We start from the raw sequence: 26666 nt of genomic DNA, 5'->3' as shown, positions 1-26666 counted from the left end.
GATGCTTAGGAGTCCCTTGGACTGCAAGGAGATCCAACCAGTCAATCCTAAAAGAAATCAACCCTAAATATTCATTGGAAGGACTGATGCCGAGGCTGAAGCGCCAATACTTTGGCCACCTGATGTGAAGAGCCAACTCCATGGAAAAGATCTGACTAATTAGAAAAGACCCTGATGCTGGGAAACATTGAGGGCAAGAGGAGAAGGGGGTGGCAGAGGATGAAATGGGTTAGGATAGCATCACTGACCCAATGGACATGAGTTTGAGCAAAGTCCCAGAGACAGTGAAGGACAGGGAAGCCTTGGGTGCTGCAGTTCATTGGGTTACAAAGAGTCAGACATGACTTAGAAACTGAACAACAGATTTGCAGGAAGTTACCAAAAAAGTACACTCTTCACAGTTTTCCCAAATAGTTATGAAAAACAACTCTTTCAATGTTCAATTTATAGTGTAATTTTTTTTTGTGGCAGAAAAGCCTAATAGTCATATTAACAGACAGACTTTTAATTATGAAAATATATTCATTATCCCCACTGAATTGTATCCTAAACAGTAGAGACGACAATTCAATTTTAAAGAGCAGAAAGAATAACACTGCTCTCTACCCCACTGGATACACTTAAGAGTGACATAATAGATTTTTATTAGCCTTATTTTAAAATGTCAGTATTTACAACATATTATAAACAAAATCTTTATCAATCCTTCTGATAAAAGATTCTCAGTATCAACTTAAAATGGAGGATACGCTGCTTTTAAAAATTATTTCAAGGAGGTACCAAACAACAAAAGCTACAGACCACAGACCTAGGGAAGAGCTGAAGAGGAAGACTGTATTTGAACGCCCTCTGGTGGAACTAGCCAAAATAGGGGGAAATACTAAATTGGCTTCCCTTGTGGCTCAGCTGGTAAAGAAGCCACCTGCAATGCAGTAGACCTAGGTTCAAGCCCTAGGTTGGGAAGAGCCCCTGGAGAAGGGAATGGCTACCCACTCCAGTATTCCTGCCTAGAGAATTCCATGGACTGTACAGTCCACGGAGTCGCAAAGAGTTGGATATGACTGAGCAACTTTCACTTCAGTTCACTAAGTTGGCAGGAAAATTATGACCAACCTAGACAGCATATTAAAAAGCAGACCTATTATTTTGTCAACAAAAGTCCGTCTAGTCAAAGCTATGATTTTTCCAGTAGTCATGTATGGATGTGAGAATTGGACTATAAAGAAAGCTAAGCACCGAAGAATTGATGCTTTTGAACTGTGGTGTTGGAGAAGACTCCTGAGAGTCCCTTGGACTACAAGAAGATCCAACCAGTCCATCCTAAAGGAGATCAGTCCTGAGTGTTCATTGGAAGGACAGATGCTGAAGCTAAAACTCCAATACTTTGGCCACCTGATGCGAAGAGCTGACTGACTCATTTGAAAAGACCCTAATGTTGGGAAAGATTGAAGGCGGGAGAAGAAGGGGATGACAGAGGATGAGATGGTTGGATGGCATCACAGATTCAAAGGACATGAGTTTGGGCCAACTCTGAGAGTTGGTGATGGACAGGGAGGCCTGGTGTGCTGCAGTCCATGGTGTCGCAAAGAGTCGGACACGACTGAGCTACTGAACTAAGTTAGCACTTCTCCTAAGATAAACCAAAGACTGTTAAAATTAGAGAAACCAAGTTATTACCCCTAAATGAGACAAAGCAGGAAATACACATTTAACCAGCTATAGTTCACCCAACCAGGCTATACTGTCTGTGGACCACAAGTGGAACCTGACCCTTCTGGAGAAGCATCTGCTCTGACAGAGCACTCTGATGGCACTCATCTCTCAAGGGAAGCAGTAAGCGGTGCGGCTTGAAGTGTCAGGACAGAAATGAAGATCCATACAGACACCTGCAAACTCCCACTCTCTCTGGCATTAGGCTGAGCCAAGACCACAGTAACGCAGTGTTTACCAAGTGCTGACCGATCCCACGATGTAGAAATGATTTCTTACAGGTCATCTTGAGAGCACACTCTGACTACTTGGGTTCTGGGCTAGGATAGGAAGAATAGTCTGGGTGTCTAAGAGCTCCCATGAAGAAGCTGTACTGGGGGACTAACAAGGTGGGGGTGAGGGGGTAAGAGGAACACTATTGTTTGTGACCTCGAAATCATTTCCATTTTGATAAAACATAAGAACAAAACCTCAACCCAGTATGAGTAATAAGGGGCAACCTTTTGAGTTCCCTGGTCCTCTAGAATGTACCTACCACTAGGGTTCTCAAGTGTCCCAGGATGAAGAGGCTGTACTTGGCTCTTGTGATGGTGACATTCAATCTCTGCAAACTTGCCAGAAATCTAAGCAATAGAAGAAGAAAAAAAAAATGTTACTTCTTTGTACAGAATGACTCGGCAGTGTTATCAGTGTATGTGAGACACAGGCGATATTTCAGACAGCTTTTCTTGGCTCCTTCTCCTTTAAAATCACAATGCTTTTGCACCCCTTCTCCCAACACACGGGACCTGGCATAGGGCAATTCTCATCAAAAACAGTAAACAAACAATGTCTGGAGCTTTCCTTCAAAGTGACACACCTATTTCCTATCGTGACTTAGATATTAGAAATTTTAATGCTGTGATTTTTAAGTTTTTAAAACATCCTAAAAATATGACAGTAGATCAATTATGACACATACTGTGGAGAGGAACATGCCCCTGCAAAATATACTGGATTCAATCATCTATTTCACTCTCACCAAGTGAAAAAACAGATTCACTCTGTGACATGGGTTAATACACAAGGAACCAAGAAAAGCAGACCTACCAGTGGATCAACTACACAACTTAAAAAAAAAACCTTCATGACATTATGTAATTTTTTATATAACTGAGCCAATGATGGTGCTCTCGAACAGTGATTAAAAATAGATCTACTTCTGGATTATAAACAAAGCAAAAAGTCAAGGATGACAGTTACCCACCCAATTGAGCCTTGTGTGGCATTTGCTCTGACACACGTAACAATAACACAGTCTTTCTGACGACCCTGGAAGGCATCCACGGTATCTACTTCTGCTGCCCTATTAATGAAAGAGATACATATTTACTGAAAAACATAAGTTATTAAAGCACGTCTATTCCCAGTAGAGAAGCCCCATGCCCATTAGCCATCAGTCTCTAATTCCCTCCGCCCCAGGCCCTGGCAACCACTAATCTACCTTCTGTCTTTGTGGACTTTTCCACACGGGACATAGCATATAAATGAAGTTATAGAATATGGGACCTTCTGTGTCAGGTTTCTTTCACTTAGCATGATGTTTTCCAAGGTTCACATGTGTCACAAAATATACCACTACTTCATTCCTTCTATGACTGTGTATTTGCTTGTACAAATACACAATTTTCCCATACACAATTTTTGGAAGTTTGAGTTGTTTCTGCTTTCTGACTATCATGAATAATGTTGCTATGAACATTCACGTACAAGCTTTCCTGTGAACATTTTCCCAATGCAGGTATGTATCTAGGAATGAAACTGCTGGTCATGTGGTAATTCTATGTTTTATGAGGAACTGCCAAACTGTTTTCCACAATGATTTACCATTCTATCTTCTCACCAGCAATGTATTAAGTGTTTCAATTTCTCCACATCCTTGCCAAAATTTGTTAATGCCTGTTTTTTAATAACAGTCATCTTGGTGAGTATGAAATTGTTATCTAATTGTAGTTCTGATTTGCATTTCCCTAATGATAAATAATGTGGAATACCTTTTAGTGTGCCTGTTGGATTTTTATCTTTTGAAAAATGCTATTCACATCCTTTGCCCATTTAATAAATAAGACTGTCATTTTATTATCAAGTTGTATGAGTTCTTTATATTCTGGATATAACTCATCAGATAAATAATTTGCAAGTACTTTCTCCCATTCTGTGGGTTGTCTTTTCACTCTTTGATAGTGTCATCTGAAACAAAAAGTTTTTCATTTTTATGAAGACCAATTTAATTTTCCTCTGGTTACTTGTGCTTGGATATTATACCTAAGACTGTTGCCTAATCTGAGATCATATGAATTTACACTTTTGTTTCCTTATATATTTTATAATTTTGTCTCTGAAGACTCAGGGCTCTAATTCGAGTTAATTATTGTATACAGTGTGACAGGGGTCAAAATTCACTCTTTTGCAGGAGGAAACCTATACTTATTCCAGCATCATTTGTTGAAAAAACTATTCTTTCCCCACTGAATGGTCTTGGCACCCTTCTTGAAAATCAACTGGCCACAAACATATAGATTTATTTCTGGAATCTCACTTCTATTAGTCTATATGTCTACCCTGATGACAGTACCACAATGTTGATAGCTTTGTAGTAAATTTTGAAAAAGTGTGAGCCCCCCAACACTGTTCTGTCAAGTTGTTTGGAGAGTATCTTACACTTCCAGATGAACTTTAGAATAAGCTTTTCCAAAAACCGTAGTTTTAATTTTCATGGAGATAACCAATCTGTAGATCAGTGTGGGGAAAGGTGCCATCTTAGTAAGTCTTCCAATCCATGAACATGGACTGTCTCCACTTATTTTGGAGTTCTTCAACTTCTTTCAACAACATTTTGTACTTCTCAGTGTAGGAGCTTGTATTTCTTTGGTTATATTTATTCCTAACTATTTTGTTCTTATGATGCTACTGTACATGGAATTTTTTTTTTTTAATTATCAGATTTCTCATGGCTGGTGAATACAACTGATATCCGCATACTGATTTTGTATCCTACAACTCTGCTGAACCTGTTTATAAGGACTAGCAGTTTGCACAAATATTGCATTTCCTTTTCTTACCTAACTGGTCTGCACAGAATTTCTAATACAGTGCTGCACAAAAGCAGTGAGAGCCGACATCCTATCCTTCCTGATCATACAGGAAAACTTTTCATCTTACCATCAAGTATGGTTTTTGGGCTATGGGTTTTTCATAGATGCCTTTTATTAGCCTGAGGAAGTTCCCTTCTATTCCTAAATTTGTTGAGTATTTTTATCATAAAAGGTTGTTGTTGCATTCAAATGCTTTCTCCACATTTATTCAGATGATCACAACCACATGGGATTTCCCTTTCGTATGGTACAGAACACTGACTGATTATCATATGTTGAACCAACCTTGCATTCCTGAGATCAATTCCACTTGGTCCTGGTCTATAATCTTTTTAATATGCTACTGAGTTCAGCTGCCATTATTTTGTTGAGAATTTTTGCATCCACATTCATAAAGGATATATTGGTCTGTAGTTCTCTTTTCTGGTGATGTCTCCATGGTTCTGGTATCAAGGTATAGTGGCCCCATAAAATGAGTAGTCTTCCCTTCTGTTTTTTGGAAGCATTTGCAAAAGGACTGCTGTTAATTCTTAACGTTTGATAGAATTCACCAGTGAAGCCTGGTCCTGGGTTTGTTCTCTCTTGGTAAGTGTTTGATTACTAACTCAATCTGTTTACATTTAATAGATCTATCCAATGTTTCTGGTTTTTTCCTAGAGTCAATTTTGGTAGTTCGTGTGTTTCGAGGTGCAAAAACCGTGGAGTTACTGGATTTCCAATATTTAATTTTTAATTTTACTGTTGAGGTAAAAGGAGACAAAGACATGATCTTCACCCTATACGTGAAGGCACTAAAAGGTTTAAATAATTTTTTCTAAGTGAAAATGTGACTATGTGTATCGGGTACAATTAGAATTTAGATTAACAAGTCATCCAACTAAATGGAAAGGCCTGGAGAGTTTCTCAGTCAATTCCACTGTCAAGTATAATGGTGAAGACCTTCGAAATGGCAGCAGGCACTCCATCTACAGGTGCTAGAAGCGTAACCACACTCCCTTCTCAGCACAAGTCTATGGAGCCAGCGTCCTGGTCTCCTCGTTCTACGTTACCAGGGTCTACGACCATGCCTCAGGGGTTAAGTTTCATTTTCTTCTCTCCTTCCATCCCCTCTTTCTTTTTAATTCAACAGAAAAAACTGGAAATAGCTGTAAAAATAGAGATGCCTCACCCTCTTCTATCAAACTCTTTGTCCAAATCCTTCTGAATCATCATCTTCTGAGCCTTGTAATGGGTTATTATGCCAATGTTTCGGAAATTAATGTCCCTTCTTTTGTCTTTAATAAGTTTAATTAGTTCCATTACCAGTTTTATCTCTTGAACATTTACATATGAGCTAAATAAGATGGAAAAAAAAAAATACAACACATCAAAACTAATAGCAGTCCAATTGTTAAGTTCCACTTTGTTTTCTATTACAGTAAGGGTAGATTGGTAGGCTTTATCTTTATTCAGTCAGCAGTGATTCAAAGAGGCTGTTATAATGACCATTAACACTGTACATATGAATACACAGAACAACAACTGCCCAGTGAAACATGAAGCTGTATGACAGAAAAGAGCTTGGAGTCAAAGGAAGTTTATAGACACCAGCTTCTTCATTTGTTAAAACAGGGTAGCCACAGTGAGAACAAAGGTGTTTATAATAATGAAGACATGGCTAATGAAGAGCTCCTATTACGGATTTATCTTCCCAACACTGAGAAAAGTGCTTCAGATGTATCACTTTTCTCATTCCTCACCAAAGGCCACACGGATCATGCACTAGCATTCACAGACCACCCGATTCACACAATCCAACATGCTCAAAGTATTGTCCACCCTCTGCCTCACACCTTAATTCAACTGTGTCTGTATTTCTCCTTCACAATATTTAACCCAACTGGAATAATCAACCACCACAGTAACGGCCTGGTTAATGTCTGCCTCGCGTTAGACCACAATAGCTTTGCACTGGGGCCACATCTATTTTACTTACAACTGTGAGTTCAGCATGGATCTACTTAAGTGCTTATCACATATTAGGTAATATAATCCCCACTAATACAATTAAGAAAGAAAAATTGAAAGACTGAAATACATAAAGATATCAGTAATTTTATGATTAAAAAGGTGAATTTATCAATCCAGCTAAAAGAAAATGATTATGCCCTGGCACTAGACAGAGGTTTGTATGAAAAGTATTTTGAACTTAAATATAAACAAAAACAATATAAAAATTCTGACACCATCAGTGAGGACTGAAGTAAAGGAGAACATACTCATTATCCCGTCTTTCTAAGCCGTCTCCAACATCAAACACGAGGTAGGGTTGAAACGGCCAGTCAGATGAGCACCGACTGGTCTCTGTCCCTCTGAAAAAGAGCAGCACCATTCAGAACACAAGTCAAGTTAGAAACATTTTTTTTAAATTATTACTACCATTTTTCTGTGTGTATGTGGCAGGGAGAGAGCTAGGGAAAGTAAGGGGACAAGAAGGACTCTTCTTAAAAATACATTAAATAATTAAATACATTAAAATAATGTATTTTAGTGAAAGGTAAAAAAGTGAATTTTATTTCTATTCTAGTGCTAGGGAGAATAATCTATATAATTAAAATATAACAATTATGATTGGAAAATTACTCTAATATAGTACATGAAAAAAGCAAGGTATAAATAAAACACTATGTAAAGTATGGTATGATTCTTTTTTCCCAAAAACAGAAAAAGGAAAAAAAAAAAAGATGTGCATAGTACAAGGACTGGAAGTAGATATACTAAAATGTTACTAGTGATTATTTCTGGGTAGTATAAACAGGGGGGTTGGTTTTTTCCCCCTTTTCATTTATCTGCATTTGCTACAATCAACATGACTTTTATAATTCAAATTATTAAACATTTATGTTTTTAATAACAAGCCTTAAGAGCACTGTAAAAGAGCTATTCTTCCTAAGCAGCCAAACCTACAAATAAAATAAGCTAACATGCAATGAAAAGAACCCACCTATTTGTTTTCAAGGTTCCGTCATAAACATAACTAGAAGGGAAGAGACATATGTCCGGGTGCATTCTGTACTGGATGGTGAGCTGTAAGACGGGCAGCCTGCCAATCATGTTGTGCTCCACACTCTCCTCCAGGAGCTTGTGGAAGCGGGCCATCATCGACTGGTCATAGCCATAGTCCTGTGCCTTCTGAAAGGGGGAAGACAAAGCAATTAACGATTCTTCTGTACTTTTTCCACTATTATAAAAAAAAAATTACCGAGCTCTACAATGTACACAGCAAACGTACTTCTAAAATGCACACAGCATTACCAACAACCAAAGATTCAGAGAAAGAAGATGTTTCTGACTTCCACCTTTGAAAAGCCACGGAGCGTTGACTACAAAAGCTGAGGCATATTCCCCTTATTTAGAAATCCCACATACTATTGATGAATGATGTGATCTATCACAACCATCGCTATTTTGGTGCTAACAGAGGTCACCTGAAAGAACTGATGAGAAAAGCAGCAAAGAATTTTAACACAGATTTTAACCATTATTTCTGGGCTGTGCTCCCACAGCTTGAAAAAATCAATGTCACAGTAAACCAGCCTCTTAAAGACCAATTTCTTCATCCAGCCATCCAGGCAATATGCACTAAGTGTCTAAAGCTTGGGGTGCTGAAGGTCTAAGGTGAATAAGATCAAGCATCACAGAACTTAACATTCTAATGGAGGAGACAGACAACTAAGTTGATTTCATAAATCCAATAAAAGGTTACAACAAACCTGCAACCTGAAACACAGGTTATTAATTGACAAACGAAGAAAAGTGTCTTCATGTAATCACAGTTGTGATGTACTTGGGATATACTTTTCAATGTTAGCACCATGTCAAAATTTAGGAAGAATAGTGGAATCTTTATGAGTATGTTACAGATATGAGCACTGAAGATGTATGTGCAAAGTTTTAATAAACCCATTTCACAAACTATCAGAGTGGAGAAAGTAGACATTACTTCCTGTTTGTATTATTTATGCAAGTGATTATATACATATGCAATTTTAAATAGGTTTGTGTAATTAAATAGAATAAATATTCTTGGTGGACATTTGGCAATACTATCTATACCTCAAAAGTTTACCTATTCAAGTTAGCAAAAAAACTCATTTACTTCACTCTGGGAAAAAAGAAAATGGATTTATAGGAGGTAACACATCTACTTACAGAAAAAAAAAAACCTGAGTCCATCCTACCAAATGACAGAGATTTTCGTGTTTTGACATGAATGTACATTCTTCATCTATTTATTGACTGGAAAAAAGGTAGTGTGACACAGACCGATTCTGCCACCTTTAAACAAGGTCAAAGTCGGCACACAACAAATGCATACATTCCCTGTAACCACCCGACCTTCTGAATTTAGTAAGTTATTGTCCGTTACCCACTAGAGCGTCACCTTTGTAAGGGCAGAGATTTTTGTCGGTTTTCAACACTGTCATAACCCTAGAACTTAAAACGGTGCCTGAATTAGGCTAGCACTCAATAAACACAGACTGAAAAAAAGGCAACTTTGCACACCCATGACCACAAACTGTTCAAATTACCCGCTACACTATTCATAGTAACTATTCCTAGAAAGAGGTGGTCAGAAAGGCATGTTGAGAAAATTAACTTTGTAATCATTTTCTGAAAATTTCTCAATAAGCCTATATTATTTTTACAACAATAAGAAAAGCCCAAATAGATTCTTCTCATTTCTGCTGTTCTTAATCAATTATTAAAGCAGGCAGCAAAGCTGAGGCCTATCAACAACCCCCTTTGGCTAACTACATGCTAAGGCCCTCCCAGAAGCGATCAATTTCTGAAACACTGTATCATTCGCATAATGCAGTGCAGAGCTGGCTCCTCCTAGCTCCCCATGAACCCCAGTGCAGCAGCTCTTCCCCACAGGCAAGGTTTTCACTCCAGGTCAGGGGTGCTCCTAGCCTACCCCCTCACATGGTCACGCACAAGTGCTCAGACATCAAAGAACTGCACAATCATGTTTATGATTCCAAAGTCAAAAAACAGTTAACAACAAAAAACAACAACATGCTTTCATTCCATAACTGCACAGAAATGCTGTGAAAACGGTCTATTCTCTGGGACTGTTCATGCAGCCAGTACTCTGCACACATACTCTCTGTATCAGTAAAATGCTCAAATGTTATTAAGTTTCAAACCCTAGGCGGAAACCTGTGCAAGATTACCCACAACATCCAGACCCTGACTGGGCCGTGCACTTCCAGGGGCAGCTCTAGTGAGTGTTCACACAGCAGGAGGGGGAAGCAGCCACGCTGCTCCGCTTCCCACAGGCGGGGCCCTGTCTCTCTCCTTCCACCTTCCCTTTCAGAGCATGTGTGGGACATTACAGGATACTGCACACACTACTGTAAGAATAATTTATCTTCTTCCTGTTTTCCTCAAAATTTGCATATACATAAATATAAATTAGGAGGTTGGGATTCTTTCCCTTGCTTTTAGAGTTTTTCTTTTATCGTGGGTTTGGTGGCCATGTTATGAAAACAAATCAGCCCTTAGAAGAGCTGCACACTGCCTTTCTCAGACGGACAGCCCACTGCGCATGGGACATCCTGCTCAACTTCTGGTCTCTTGACACCGACAGGCCCCGGTCACACACACATGAGCTCATTATGAACAAAGAATGTTTTTGGAGACTTTACTATGAAGGCTCTAAACAGTGGCTGTTCTCTTTCCTCAGCCACTCCCTGTTTCTCCCTGCAAGTAAGAAATGGTGATCCAAGAAGGATGCCCACCCCCCAAAACAAAAAACCAAAAGACCCCTTCCATTTTAGGGCAACACGAATGTGAAAAAACATACCACGGAAATGACTGTGGGGGGGAGCTGCTTAGGGTCTCCTACGAGGACAAGCTTGTTGCAACGATGGATGAGCGGAGTGAGTGTTTCAACTTCACAGGACTGTCCAGCCTTGGTAAGAAAGTATAGAATGGAGACACAGTCACAGTTATCTCGGTTACTTTTTATCCATATACAGTCTAATTCATAATTAAAGTCTTCACCATTCAGAAACATACACCTTCTCCTTCTGCACCAAATATCAAAAATAAAGATTTTCTTTGGTTAGAAAACAATAAAAACATTCTAAACACTTGCAGGGAAAAAAAAAAAACAAACCACTCCCCCCCACCCCCCGCCCCAACACACATACATTTTGGAAGTCAGCCATCTTTCAGGTGCCATTACCACTTGGGAAACAGCCCTAAACTACAAGGGCCAAGTCCTGTCCAGGTCTGTCTTGTTTGCTCCCATTGGACATGTGCCTGACAGGGTTGAGTTCTGTGTGTCCCACTCCCACCTGCCCATCCGCTCTCCTCCTCTGTAGGCCACTTCACATTTGCAACCCTCAATTTTCACTTCAATTTGGCGACATTTCCTTCAATTATTTCATCATCTTTTCTATTCCTTCATTCTGGTGAATACTGGATCTTGGATCTCCGGGACGGGTTCTCTATCCTTCATTTTCCATCTCTTTTTGTCTTCTGGCTCTGTATTCTGGCAAATAGTAGGTACTCAATTAATACTTGCTCAATGAATGAACTAGGAATTAGGATGACAGGCTGAAAATATGGCGCTCAGAGCTCTCCAATTATATTAAAAATGCTTCAAAAGGTAACCAGAGATATTCTAAGCAGGAGCTAGACAATCCTTGGGATCAGTTCAGTTCAGTCGCTCAGTCGTGTCCGACTCTTTGCGATCCCATGAATTGCAGCACGCCAGGCCTCTCTGTCCATCACCAACTCCCGGAGTTTACCCAAATCCATGTCCATCGAGTCAGTGATGCCATCCAACCATCTCATCCTCTGTCGTCCCCTTCTCCTCCCGCCCCCAATCCTCCCCAGAATTAGGGTCTTTTCCAATGAGTCAACTCTTCGCATGAGGTGGCCAAAGTATTGGAGTTTCAGCTTCAACAACAGACCTTCCAATGAACACCCACGATTGATCTCCTTTAGGATGGATTGATTGGATCTCGTTGCAGTCCAAGGGACTCTCAAGAGTCTTCTCCAACACCACAGTTCAAAAGCATCAATTCTGCGGCGCTCAGCTTTCTTCACCGTCCAACTCTCACATCCATACATGACCACTGGAAAAACCATAGCCTTGACTAGACGGACTTTTGTTGGCCAAGTAATGTCTCTGCTTTTAAATATGCTATCTAGGTTGGCCATAACCTTCCTTCCAAGGAGTAAGCATCTTTTAATTTCATGGCTGCAGTCACCATCAGCAGTGATTCTGGAGCCCAAAAAAATAAAGTCTGACACTGTTTCCACTGTTTCCCCCTCTATTTCCCATGGAGTGATGGGACCAGATGCCATGATCTTAGTTTCTGAACGTTGAGCTTTAACCAACTTTTTCACTCTCCTTCACCTTCTCCTTCTCCTTCCCTTTTTCCTCCTTCACCTTCATCAAGAGGCTCTTTAGTTCTTCTTCACTTTCTGCCATAAGGGTGGTGTCATCCGCATATCTGATATGCTGCACTGGATATGCCAGCAAATTTGGAAAACTCAGCAGTGGCCACAGGACTGGAAAAGGTCAGTTTTCATTCCAATCCCAAAAAAAGGCAATGCCAAAGAATGCTCAAACTACCGCACAATTGCACTCATCTCACATGCTAGTAAAGTAATGCTCAAAATTCTCCAAGCCAGGCTTCAGCAATACGTGAACCGTGAACTTCCAGATGTTCAAGCTGGTTTTAGAAAAGGCAGAGGAACCAGAGATCAAATTGCCAATATCCGCTGGATCATCGAAAAAGCAAGCGTGTTCCAGAAAAACATCTATTTCTGCTTTATTGACTGTGCCAAAGCCTTTGACTGTGTGGATCACAATAAACTGGAAAATTCTGAAAGAGATGGGAATACCAGATCATCTGACCTGTCTCTTGAGAAACCTGTATGCAGGTCAGGAAGCAACAGTTAGAACTGGACATGGAACAACAGACTGGTTGCCAATAGGAAAAGGAGTACATCAAGGCTGTATATTGTCACCCTGCTTATTTAACTTATATGCAGAGTACATCATGAGAAACGCTGGGCTGGAAGAAACACAAGCTGGAATCAAGATTGCCGGGAGAAATATCAATAACCTCAGATATCCTTGGGATGGATTTTGTTAAAATCAGGAATCCCTAAGACTATACTTCCAATACTAGAAAAGCAGTTTTCATCATAGTGGGTCATTAGCAGCATATTTCAACATACAGGAATACACATGTAAGAGCAGGTCAAAATCAGATGCAAAAAGACCACTATGTCAACATCTTGGCAGCCACTCTTCACCTAGGACTTCCTCCTCACAGCACTAGGCAAGAGCTGTATGTCCGGCTGCTCACTGACCTCATCGACGATGACACAGCTGAAGGGGACACCTCCCTGCCCACGGAAAGCAGCCTCGAGCAGCAAGCCGCCACTCGTGCTCAGCGTGCAGCAGATGATGTGCGACTCTAAGATGATGATGCTCTGTGTCTTCTGTGGACGTCCTTGAACCTAAGAGAATAAAAGTTCATCAATGTTCACTTGTATCTAAAAAATTCTTGACTATGATAGGCCTCTTTGTACTATAACACACCTGCCACTTATGTGGCAGAATAATGTTCAGTGAATGTCAGGTGGGAACCTGCAGTCTAGAAAACAGCAGCAACACTCAAGGTACTCAGAAGCCATCAGAGAGAACACTCTGCAGGGGAGTCTAATCTTGGAACATGATTTCAGCACGTTAAGAAAAACTTATTCAGAGTTTAATTTGGTCAAAGCAGACTTACAATTCTTATAGTCTGATGTATGTGGGAAGGTATCAGAATAAGCAAAGATTAAATAATTCTACTGAACTGTGAAGCAATTATCTGAGTAAAACTAGGAACAAAACTAAGCCTGAACATACCCTTTTCTATTAGTTTTAAGCATGTAACCTTATTCTTTCTTTTATAAGGGCCAGTACCAACAAAAACACCTGTGAACCTGATGAGCATTCTACTTCCACAGCAGTAACGACCACCTTGGTCCATGTCTATATAACGGAATAAACTGAGATGGAGACTGATTCTCATCAGATTCAGTTAGCCTATTTCTGCTCCTGAAAAGCTGGAGCTGAGCATATGACAGGCTCAAGCCTGGACTTTTTGAGGCAGGTCTGTGAGAAGGCGGCAGCAGCTGTGGCCTTCCTTCCAGTGCTCATACGTTAACTGTTATATCCCTCTCCTTACAGCCAGCATCATGGTGAAACCACAAGTGCAATTAATTTAACGAACCACAGAACAATGTGATCAGTGGCAAAAACTTTAACACGGGTAAACAAAGACTTCATCCTGAAATATGGGAAGATTAATTTTGGGCTGAGTTTAAACCTTAATAGCTTTCCACATAATTTTTAATTGAAATAAACTGCTAGTGGAAATATGCATTAAATTCAACTATATTCATTTAGTCACACAGAGGTCAATAATATATTCAAGAGAAAAATCTCAGTTCAAAAATACAAATGCCATCATTACCGGTTGGTAGTACCCTCTCCCTCTTACCCCTAGTTCATTTCATTAGGGCTCTATGCTGGCTCATCCTAGCTTCGACTCATCTAAATGTGAGTTGATATTTTTATATCCCAAGAATACTGGGGAAAAAGTTATACATGCTATAAAAGGATTTTTGTGATCAAAAACAAGTAAAAAGGGCTTATGCTTTCAGCTAAAATTGAGGGGAAAAAAGGCACTTTCCTCGTGCCACATCCCAGCCACTGTTGGTCTACCTGAATTCAGACATGTAATTTTCTTTCTTTTTGACCACACATGCAGCTTGAGGATCTGAGTTCCCTGAAAAAGGGACTGGATTCATATCCTCTGCAATGGAAGTGCAGAGTCCTAACCACTGGACCGCCAGGAATTCTCAAATTTTAAATGTAACTGAGAAAAGACCATAGGCTGTCTGAACTATTTCCCAATTTAAAAAAAGAAATGCCAGGAAAATGCTATGGATGAACTACTTACCTCTTTAATTTTAGAAGCAAGCTCCTGCCTTTCTTTTGAAACTCTGGAAATTTTTCCATCTAATTCTTGCCTCTGGAAAAAATTAGAATGAGATCACTAAACTAAGCATTTTAAAATGCTTTCCAATGAACTGCCTCACATTTCAAAAGAGAGCCAGTACTTTACCAATGAAAAACTGATTCACCCAGTGTGTTTCCCCTACCAGTCTCTCTATACTACTGTGTATCAGAGCTCAGCTAAGCTACTCCAGGGCACTGCTGCCCTGACATCCACTGTGTTTGGCCAGGTGCCTGCCATGCCCTCAAACTGACACTAGCCCCTCACTCTTGCAAATGTCTCACTCAGCACCCACAGAGTCACCAGCAAACGTTCACTCTTGTGATCAATGGTTTCCATTGCCTTCCAGCACCTGTATGCCTTATATGTGCCCTTGAGACAAGACCCTCCAAGAAACTTACCAAAACCCTGCTCTTTCCATTCAAATTGCCCAATCCAGCCGTAGTCTGGAAATGTCAAAACACTCCAGCCATGGACCCTGATAAAGATATGTGGCCCAGGGCCTGCTTCTGTCTGCGCTCTGCACGGACCTCCTGCGTGGCCCCTCAAGGTATGCTATATACCTCCCTCCAGGACCTGTGAGTAATACATTTCTCTATTTCAACTTCTCCTGTGGTCTGTTTTTAAACCTCAGCTCATTATCCAGCAACCCAACAACTAGCACTCCACATTCCATTTATTAGGTGTTAATTAGATAAATTCTTTTTTTTTTGACCACATAGTGAAGCATGTGGGGATTGAACCTGTACCCCCTGCAGTGGAAAGCTCAGATTCTTAACCACTGGACTGCCAGGGAAGTCTGATAAATTCTTAATACTGTACTTAAGATGCAGATCTGTCCAAGGTATTGTAGGTTGGCTCTTCCTGTCTGCCTAGCAGGCCAACCCTTGGCACATCATTTACATGTTACCAACTGCTGCTGTCTTCGGCTATAACAGCAGAGGTGAGTGGCTAAAAGAGACTCCACATAGGCCTGTAAAGTCTAAAATATTTACTATTTGGTCCTTTAAAAAAAAAGTTTAACTCCTAATGTAAAGATACCATTTTTGTATACATCTTTTACACAAATTATATACTATTTCAAACAAAAGAATAGCATCATATACTCAACTAGTTTATCTATGAGTTGTTATAAACACTGATCAAGAAATGTCTAGATACCTGCGATTCCCTTCCACCTCGGCATAAAGCACGCTGGCGGGAAAGTTCATCAAGCTGACGATCGAGAAATTCCTTTCTTTTGTGCATCTCCTGAACATGAGACGGTAAGTCTTTTTCTTTACAAAAATAAAAAGACAAAGAATTGCTCATTCTAACAAATATACAAATATGCACATACAATGAGAAGGAAAACTAGCTTTCAAAACCAGACTATTTCTAGGGTCTCCAAATTACCTTTAATGCCCAAGCCAACTATACAACAAGAAAAAGAAATAAATTAGTATATACGTTTATTCAGTACTTACTCATTCTGTGGTTAACTTGACTGTCCAAACTGAATTTTAGGACCTCATTATTAATAGACTTTTCTGGACCAAGACGTACTAAATTTATATCTCCACAGTTTCCTGTTGATAAAAGTCACACAGAGATTAGTAAGAACACTGTCAATCTCTGTACACAACAACTGTTTTCCAGCAAAATATTAACAATCAGAGAAGGGAGCTAACATAAGCTATTAATCAACCAGACATTCAGAACTGTGCTAGAGGGTCCACATACATCCTTTTAGATAAGATTCATAAAAACCCCTAAAAGGCAAGGACTTATTTCCACCCAATAAAAGCTACTGGGGTTGCACAAACAGTACAGAGCAGAGATGAGATTCTACTACACTAATGTTCCTCAAACTAGGTTCTATTCAACAATCCAGGGTAAAATTCGTTTGGAAAATGGTGAGTTAAAAATAAAACAGATTTCTTAACCACAGGATACTTCAAAGATGAAGATGTTTATCCTTTAATACATGTGTGAATTCCCCAAATCTTATGTGACCACCAATCAAATCCTTTTCCGTAAAATACTCAGAACCAAGGTTTTGAAACCCTGCTCCACATCACAATGCCACCTCAGGATCTAAGGGACAGAAGATACTGGAAATTCTGGTAATTTCAAAAACTGTCAGCATCATTTAAACTGGTTTACTAACCACAACTGCACTCATCTCACACGTTAGTAAAGTAATGTTCAAAATTCTCCAAGCCAGGCTTCAGCAATACGTGAACCATGAACTTCCATATGTTCAAGCTGGTTTTAGAAAAGGCAGAGGAACCAGAGATCAAATTGCCAACATCCGCTAGATCACCGAAAAAGCAAGAGTTCCAGAAAAACATTTATTTCTGCTTTATTGACTATAGCAAAGGCTTTGACTGTGTGGATCACCATAAACTGTGAAAAATTTTTCAAGAGATGAGAATACCAGACCACCTGGCCTGCCTCTTGAGAAACCTGTATGCAGGTCAGGAAGCAACAGTTAGAACTGGACATGGAACAACAGACTGGTTCCAAATAGGAAAAGGAGTACGTCAAGGCTGTATATTGTCACCCTGCTTATTTAACTTACATGCAGAGTACATCATGAGAAACCCTGGACTGGAGGAAGCACAAGCTGGAATCAAGATTGCCGGGAGAAACATCAATAACCTCAGATATGCAGATAACACCACCCTTATGGCAGAAAGCGAAGAAGAACTAAAGAGCCTCTTGATGAAAGTGAAAGAAGAGAGTGAAAAAGTTGGCTTAAAGCTCAACATTCAGAAAACTAAGATCATGGCATCTGGTCCCATCACTTCATGACAAATAGATGGGGAAACAGTGGAAACAGTGTCAGACTTTATTTTTGGGGGGGCTCCAAAATCACTGCAGATGGTGACTGCAGCCATGAAATTAAAAGACACTTACTCCTTGGGAGGAAAGTTATGACCAACTTAGACAGCATATTAAAAAGCAAAGACATTATTTTGCCAACAAAGGTCCGTCTAGTCAAGGCTATGGTTTTTCCAGTAATCATGTATGGATATGAGAGTTGGACTATAAAGAAAGCTGAGCGCAGAAGAATTGATGCTTTTGAACTGTGGTGTTGGAGAAGACTCTTGGGAGTCCCTTGGACTTCAAGGAGATCCAACCAGTCCATCCTAAAGGAGATCAGTCCTGGGTGTTCACTGGAAGGACTGATGCTAAAGCTGAAACTCCAATACTTTGGCCACCTGATACGAAGAGCTGACTCATTGGAAAAGACCCTGATGCTGGGAAAGATTGAGGGCACGAGAAAAAGGGGACGACAGAGGATGAGATGGTTGGATGGCATCACCGACTCAACGGACATGAGTTTGGGTGGACTCCAGGAGTTGGTGATGGACAGGGAAGCCTGGTGTGCTGTGGTTCATGGGGTCGCAAAGAGTCGGACGCGACTGAACAACTGAACTGAACCACATTTTTAATTCTAGGTTAGTACACTCAGGTATTATTTAGTCTAAAAATCTCCCACTGCTTCACTGAACTAAATAACATCAACCAAGCAGTGTTTCTTAGTCCCTCTCCCAACCTAACATGTCACGTCCTTGTCTGCTGCCTCCTTCCACTGAATCCCAAGTCCCACAGAATCAGGTTTTGTTTTGGTCACTGCCTAGAATAGCAGCTGGCACATAGTAAGTACAATAAATAAATTAATTTATTATACAGTTGTCTACATGTATCTGTATTCCTAGTTCATCTCCTTCTTCTAAATTTGAAGCCGTCTTCTCTGGCCAACATTTACTTGAAAGTTTCAAAACTGCTAAGTTGTATATCTGCCAGAAAGGTGATGAGATTTATACCCATTCTAAGCACCTCAAAATGCCCCAGAAATTAAAACAGACATCCTTTAAATTGCAGGGTGAGCTCAGAAGGATGTGAAAGAAATTCCTAGGAGCGAAAAACAGAGAAAGGTGAAAACCAGACATGAAAGCCCCTGAGCTGCTGTGGCTTCCCTGGAGGGAGAAGGGTGAGAGCTGGTCACTGTCCAGGTGCTGAGGTGTTGGTTTTTAAAATCACATACAACAAAATGCAGGGATTTAAAAATTAGCAAAACTCACTCAAATGCAGAAAACTTGAATAAATCAACAATTAAAGACATTCAGCAGACAGAAACTTATCCATCTGTCAAAAAACAGACCAAAAAAAAAAAAGAACAAAACAACAAACACCAAAACAATACTAAAAACAGGTTAACCTTCAAGGAACAGATAATCTCTTATACAAAACATTGCAAATAAACGTCTTATAAAATTCAGCACCCATTCATAAAAAAGCTAATGAAAAGGGGACTTCTTTAACCCAATAAAGGGTATATACCAAATCCCACAAACATATATATCACATGCAGTGGAAAAAAAAAAAAAATCAAAGTACTGAAAAAGAAGGAAAAAAGCTCTCTTTACTGACAGAGATGTCACTTTCTAACAAAAAAAGCTAAAAATCCAATCTAGACCCAGCATTTGTCCCGCCTTCATCCAGCCTTGTCATGTTGTCAACGGACACCTGAAAAAGTGCTTATTACTCTTCCTCAGGGAAAGGAAAGTCAAAATAGCACCCCTGCCCACTGTTCGGGAACTGTTCTCAGTGTGGGATCCAACACAACCACTTTTTAGAAGAATCTGGTACTATCTAGAAGATGCACAAATCCTTCAACCCAGCATTTTCACTTCTGGGTGTATACACGCTAGACCAGTGCTTTTATGAGGTTCACTTCACACTGTACTGAAAGCAGTACACTCACACTTCACCAGTAAAACAGGTTTCACAAAACACTCCTCCCCCCTCACCAGCTGCGCTCTGAATCTTTCTGTCTCCTTGAGCTCTGTTTGATCTTACTTAAGCAGGCTGGCTCTCATCTCCCTAAACTCATTTCACAATCCAGACTGGGCACAAGCCACAGTGAAAGAGCAGCACTGTCCTGGAAGGCCGCATGAACAAAATCTGGGAGATCTGAATAAGCCAGAACTGGCTCACTGTTTGTCATTCAAAGCTCTCCACACTAAACACTGAAATCAAAACAAATTAAAAGCCCACATAAGTATAATACCCATAGGATTCCTCTTGTCTTTACACTTTTCTTTGAATTCAAGGATAATTTTCTTCATAAGTTCATCAACAGCTGCATTGGAAGGTGCACATACAAGGACACGATTTTGCTTGATTTTGGCATTGGAGTTTTCATCTGAATGCCCCCTTCTTTGGTTCTGCAATTTGCATCAAACAAAAAATCCTGATGAGTTCTATTACACAATGTTATAGTTCTCTCCTACTTTCATACATATTCAAAAGTTCCTATAATAAAAATAAAAAGTACCTGCGTCTTACACTAATACTAAAAAATTACTGTGGAACAGCTCCACCCCAATACAAAATAAAAAGTTGAAAAAAAAAAAATTACTCTTGCATAAAATTTTATCGTTAACTTTTCTGAGCCTTACCTTATTATCCACTTATTTTATTCAATACTCAATCCAACCAAAATGCAGCCCAAGGATAGATACATCCAGGATGGTTTCCTGGTATGAGCTGTGACCACTAACAAAGCCAGAAGACCACCATTCTAGCCCTTACGAGTGATTGCACACAAGATAATATTTTCTGCCTTTTCATTTCTTATAATCTTCTCCATCTCTGCTATCCCCTTTATCTGATACGGTTTCACACAGTATCAAAAGATACACAAAAGTGAAGGGAAAAAAGGCACTTTAGTACTGATTCACACATTAGTTAAATCTAGTGATGTGAAATGATATATTCAATTAAGAATGCTGCTGCCCTCACAAACACTTTACCTCTGTCAGCAGGCGGTACAGGATGCCAACAATGGTTTTTGATTTTCCTGTTCCAGGTGGTCCATGAATAAGACAGATCTTGGCAACTGATGGGGAGTGTTTCACCATGGCATATGCAGTTTCTATTGCTTTCTTCTGGTCTTCATTGAAATCTTTTAAGTAGGCAACCTATATGAAAGACATTAGTGAGAATGACTTTTCCTTCCTGTGGTAGCCCAGGAAAGCAAGACAGTGGAAAAATCTATGTGAATTACTCCTGCCCTTCATCAGACAGAAGCTTTATGATCAGGCAAGACTCCAAAATGATCTTTAATCTAAGAAGCGCGTTAACTACTGGAAAGAGTCACTTACAAGTGTCTACAGGCTTCAGTTCATGTATAAATAAAACAATATTTTTATTTGTGATTCTTATAAAGATCACAATAAATTGTTTTGTACTTTTCTTTTTATTCTCTGAGTCTTCCCATTTTAGTCGATTCTCTCCCTAGATAGTAAAACCATTCCGAGACTTTCTTTCCTAACACAAGTGACCAAGTGGAAAGAGTGTGGATATTGGTTCAGCTCCAAGTCTACACCTCAGTTTCACTCTCAAGCTATGTTTCCAAACTCACCTCTCTGGACTTCAGCCTCCACTGATTTTTATATAAATCGAGGATCCCTTAGAAGGTGAGAATTGACTGAGAAAACGTACATGGAAGCCTGAACACAAGGAAAGGGTTCAAATAACATTTCTTTCCTTTCACCTGTCTCTGTTAACTTCCTGGAACTTATACACAATTTTATAATGAGAAATATGCGTTCACACAATACAATTACTTCGTCTTCATACTGGCAACAATACCAAAGCCCCACTGGTCATTCAAATGCAAAATTCATTCCATTAAACCTATTCCTACTTACTCCTGCATTTTAACCACCTAAAAAGTTAAGTAGGATGTTCATCTAACATTTTAACGTTGTTCTTCAAGCATATTTTCAATTTCTTATTGCACTCTACCTTCTTCCTGAGGTAAGCTGACTAACACAAACACATACTTTACAACCTTAAAAAAAACTAAGCACTAAAAATGTCACTGGGCATACATTGTGACTAGTAAGTCTTTGCTGTGGACAAAAGGAACGTGATGCTTTAACGTCGTGACATGAAATGTTCTGACTTTCCCTTTCTCAAATGGTCATCACTCACAATTCTCTCAGATGTTGTAGTTAGTAAATCTTTTGTAGAGAAGTCCCCGGGGTTAGGATTCAGAATGGCTCTGGCCAGCTGGTTCCGACCACTCAGCAAAGACATGGCTTTCAGTTTCCTTTGTGTAGTCACCAGAGAGCTGATTACAAAGCATTTCACGAATTCATTTAAATTGACTGGTAAGTTATCTTGAGTCTGGATGGAAACGGAACACTCAGATTTCCCATTACGCACTATTACCAACACAGAGAAGAAGCAATTTCAGTTACCAGTGAACGCAAGGTGTCCAGTTAAAAAGATTATTTAGAACAAAGTGTTTTGTAACGTGTTTTCTACACATCATTCAAATAATTTACTCAATGAAGGTAAATTACTATTTACCTACTGAATGGCTCCTACAAACCAGGCAACATTCCTATCCTCAGGAGGCTTATTTTTTAGGAGGAGGAGGCAGGTAATCAAATAAACACGCCAGGTGATGGTAAGTAGTATGAAGAATGCAGAGGAGGGGGATGAGGAAGTGATGAGGGATGTGAAGGAGTGTTATGCAGACAAGAGAGTCAGGGAAGACCTTCCTGATAATACGACATTTAGGCAGAGACTTAATACAATGAAGCCATGCTGGTAACTGGAAAACTATGTTACAGGCAGAGAATCAGCAATTGCAAAGGCAGCAAGGTGCCTGGAGTATTGAGGAACAGAGAGAAGGCTGGTCTGCCAGGAGGAAGCGAGCTCGAAGCCTGAGAAAGTACTGGTGGTTTCTCTTCACAGGGCTCTGCGGTAATGACACCGAACCTGACTCTGAGTCAGGTCAAGGGCTACAGGACAGCTCTGTGTAGGGAAGGGACCTGCTCTAACACCCACATTAAAAGAATCACTTATCACGAATGAAGACTAAACTACAATGGGAAAAGCAAAAAGACCACTTAATCCAGGTGAACCCAGGTGAAAGTGAATGGTCCTGGGGGCCAGGATGTAGTGGGAGAGGTGGGGCCAGGATGGAGGATACACTGCAAAGGATGGGCCAATAACAGGACTTCCTGATGAACTGGATGGAGCCTGTGAGGAGGAGAAAGACTCAAGCACGACTCGAAGGTCTGGGACTGAGCAAGTGGGAGAATGGAGGTACTGCATCCTGTGATGGGAAAAACTGAAGCAACAGCACATCAGGCAGTAAATCAAGTGTTTCTTTTTGGAATAGGTTTTAAATGTCCAATAATCTCCAAATGGAGATGGCAGAGTATTAGATACATGAAGAGCTCAGGGAAGGAGGCCACCTTTGAAACAGAACTCTTGCAAATGTAGGAGTCAAAAGCACAGACAAAGCTATGTATCCCCACTGCTCCTCTTCTACACGCATGCTACACGAAGAGCTGAGCTCACACAAGAGCACACACAGCACACCGGCTACGACGCGGCACACTGCTGAACTCGAACAGCTTTTTGTAACACAGAAAGGTGAAGGAATAATGAAATCATATTCTCTTCACATAACAGAGACTAAAAAAAGCAGCAATGTCAAAAGGGCAGCCTGGCATATATAAAGAATGTGGACTTCGCAGTCAAATAAAATTAGGTTTGAATTCTGGACCTACCACTTAATACTAAGGGTGACCTTGGATAAGTTATTCCACATCCCAACCTCTGATTTCCCAATAAGCAGGGAACAACTAATTCTGCTTTGCCAGGATCTGGGCAAAGATAGTAAACGTGCACAGGAAGGACAGGGCACACCGTTGTGGCACATAGTTGGTACTCCTTAAAGGCAAGCTAACATTATTTTTGTTATTCTCCCTTAGGGACAGAAGCCCCTACAACACAATGGAGGAGAGTGACAGAAACAGTAAAGTCCTCAAGGTGCCTTACAGTTGGTTACATCTTTGGTCTGCTCATTAATAATTAGCCAGAAAACCAAAGCTGGAATGTGATTTAACAAACAGATGACTTGCAAATTGTGTTTTATAACAAACACTGACAGATGAAGGAATTTACTAGAAGGAGAAGAAGACATTACAAAAGAAAGCTTTTTAAATCTGAAGTCTAAAGCAAGAAATACGGGGCCTTTTCCAGCTGAGTCTAGAAAATCTAAAAGAGGTCTCGGAAAGGTAAATCATCAACCTCACAAACACAAGTCTGATAAATGTACACCAGCTAAATGTACAGCAAACACATGGCTGGTAAAGCCTAATCTAGAAGGAAATGAGAAGACAAGTTTCTGACAGACTTCTCTACAGTCTCACTAGGTACTCACTGACTGAAGTACGGCGGAATTTATGAACATAGCCACAATAATATTCACAGGCACCCTCCAGGTGACTCCACTCTAAATCCTTCTTCTCCTCATTGAGTCTTTCAGGAACCAAAAACACCAAATCATTTTCCTTCGGATGAAGCTGTTTAGCTAGTTCACATTCCTCAAGATAAACTGTAAAACAGTAAGAAGTCAGCATTTATTCTAACAGAATAAATTTACATAAGATTAACTAAAGGGATATTAAACCCTTGTACTAAGAGTTCAGGCAAGTAGACAGTGCTGGTAGACTTTGTATACACTTCAAAAATGATGGTCTAAGCCAGTAGGCATTTTCAAATATTGATCACAGAGTATTACAAAGTTTTTCTTAAAAACTGCTACAACACCAAAATAGATGAAGTCATAATATTCAAAAGGAGCTAATACATTTCCTTTCCTTGAAACTTACCTTAGTTTTTAATCAAAAAATTCTCACTTTTGTGCCCTACTTTCAAAATCCCCAGAGAAAATCTGGAAACAAATCCAGGTACATAGAAGCATTTTGAGCCTCCTGGTGGCATTTCAAACAAGCGGAAAGGACAGCAGCAAAATAAATGGGGCTGGGAAAACGGCAAGCTCTGACTGAAAAGTTTAGTAACAACTTTGCCAATTCTCAACAAACTTCAACATTTTTTTTCCTCTAAAACTTACACAGGAATGCAAAGGGACAAGAATAGCCAATGTACTCATAAGGCAAAACAAGCTAGGAGGACTTGTTCACTAAAACTTATTCTAAAGCTTAACTAATCAAGCAACGTGACATGGGCACTGAGGTAGGCATCCAGAAAACATCAGTGCATTAAATAGCCACTAGATTTATGGCAAACATGGCACTACAGACCATGGAGAAAGGATAGTCTTTTCAATTAACAGTAGTGGGATAATTACATCTCCATTAGAGAAAAAAAATGAAACATGGCCCCTACATCTTACTCATGCACAAAATCAATTCCAGGCTGACAAAACATTGAAGCCTCTAGAAAAGGGATTGGTAAACTTTCTGTAAAGAGCCAGATTTTTCTTTGCAGGCCACATATGGAGTCTGCTGCATATTCATCATCACCATCTTTTTTTCAAAACTTAAAAAAAATAGATAAAAACCTTACTCTAGGGCAATATAAAAACAGGATATGGGGTAGATGTGCAAGCTGTTGTTTGCTGGCACCAGTTCTAGATGTTAACATAATATATTTATGACCTGCAGCAGGGAAAGGTTTCTTCAATGAGTCATAGAGCATTCCATAAAAAAATACACAGATGCATTTGTTGTGTTAAAAATAAATTCTAAACAAGAATTTTAAAGACTTCTCTACAAGAGTCATAATACCAGCCAAAGTGGGAGGATGGTTTATATCCAAATTATACAAGGAACTCGCTATAAATCAGTAAGAAAAAGACAACAGAAAATGAACAAGTCATTTGGCTTCCCCAAAGAGGTTACTTAAGCATCTACTAAATATATGCAAAGGGGCTCAAGCTCATTGATAGCAAAATAAAACCACTAATGGCCATCAGTATGCACACTGTAACAGGTTAAATTAATAGCACAATCGATACAAATGTGTTGGTATAAACATGGAACAACATGACTTCCATACACTGGTGGGGGTGCATAATTTCTGTATAAACTGGCTTGGCATTATCTACTTCAGTTGAACTCATACAACCCACTTCAGGAGACAAGACAAAAACGCCCTCACATGACACTAGAGACACATGAATGACCACAGTGGCATCATTCATAAAATGCTGTGCGTAAAGAGTTATTAACCTAGTAGGCCTGAGGCTTCTGTCCTTAGAAAGCTTACAGTTCCCCCACCCCCACCTCCCGGTATCTGAGAACTTGGATTTCCAGACAGTTCTCATTCACTGATGACAATGGTGCACTGCATCTAACCTGTCTGCCAAACTCTTCCTCTGTGGTTTATGCCAAACATCCACTTTGCTTCTGGAAAGTTATGAATCTGGAATAGGCAGAGGGTGTTGCAGGCACTGAGTCCCTCAGTTTCCCTGGTAGGTAACATGTCACACGTGTTGTCACACCTCACTAGTGGGACAATTAAGAGCCTGTTGTGTGACTCCACTGGGAAAGGACTCTTGAAGGTTGCTCCTGGTCTGCTTTAGACTTGACCCATGTGCTCAGTCCCCTTTGCTAATTTTGTTTTGTATCCTTTCATAATAAGAAGTCACAGCCACGAGCATGAATATAATTCCTGTGAGTCATCCTAGTGAATCTCTGAACCTGGGGGTGGGCTTGTGGACTCCTGATACACAGACCAAAACTGATGGAAAAAATGCCCATTAATGGAAGTTCCCTGGTGGTCCAGTGGTTAGGACAAGCTGCATGGCTTGACCAAAAAATAAAATAAAAATCTCCATCAACAGTAAAACTGTGATGTAGTTATACACTGAAATAATACCACAGCAATGAAAACAAATACTGAAGATACACACAAA

General features: G+C 39.9%; 1 protein-coding gene across 3 annotated transcripts in view; it reads right to left on the bottom strand.

Moving 5' to 3' along the window:
* Nucleotides 1-26666, bottom strand: part of SETX (senataxin) — an 83866-nt gene that overhangs the window by 7001 nt on the left and 50199 nt on the right. For 2 of the 3 annotated variants that reach the window (XM_081590827.1, XM_081590828.1), the window contains 13 exons: nucleotides 24168-24341; nucleotides 21917-22149; nucleotides 20731-20898; nucleotides 19986-20142; nucleotides 16390-16491; nucleotides 16085-16200; nucleotides 14867-14938; nucleotides 13224-13373; nucleotides 10693-10800; nucleotides 7828-8015; nucleotides 7103-7195; nucleotides 2957-3055; nucleotides 2246-2333 (listed from right to left, as the gene is read on the bottom strand). In XM_081590827.1, coding sequence (XP_081446953.1) covers nucleotides 2246-2333; nucleotides 2957-3055; nucleotides 7103-7195; nucleotides 7828-8015; nucleotides 10693-10800; nucleotides 13224-13373; nucleotides 14867-14938; nucleotides 16085-16200; nucleotides 16390-16491; nucleotides 19986-20142; nucleotides 20731-20898; nucleotides 21917-22149; nucleotides 24168-24341 — 1748 coding nt within the window. Of the gene's footprint in view, nucleotides 1-2245; nucleotides 2334-2956; nucleotides 3056-6012; nucleotides 6178-7102; nucleotides 7196-7827; nucleotides 8016-10692; nucleotides 10801-13223; nucleotides 13374-14866; nucleotides 14939-16084; nucleotides 16201-16389; nucleotides 16492-19985; nucleotides 20143-20730; nucleotides 20899-21916; nucleotides 22150-24167; nucleotides 24342-26666 lie in introns of all 3 variants that reach the window. The other variant, XM_081590826.1, reaches the window with a different exon arrangement.

Source organism: Giraffa tippelskirchi, chromosome 4 (assembly GCF_054371585.1).
Source record: "Giraffa tippelskirchi isolate mGirTip1 chromosome 4, T2T-mGirTip1v1.2.pri, whole genome shotgun sequence".
In the NCBI taxonomy this organism is placed as follows: domain Eukaryota; kingdom Metazoa; phylum Chordata; class Mammalia; order Artiodactyla; family Giraffidae; genus Giraffa; species Giraffa tippelskirchi.
The sequence above is the reverse complement of the archived record's forward strand: the minus strand, read 5'-3'. Positions and strand labels throughout refer to the sequence as shown.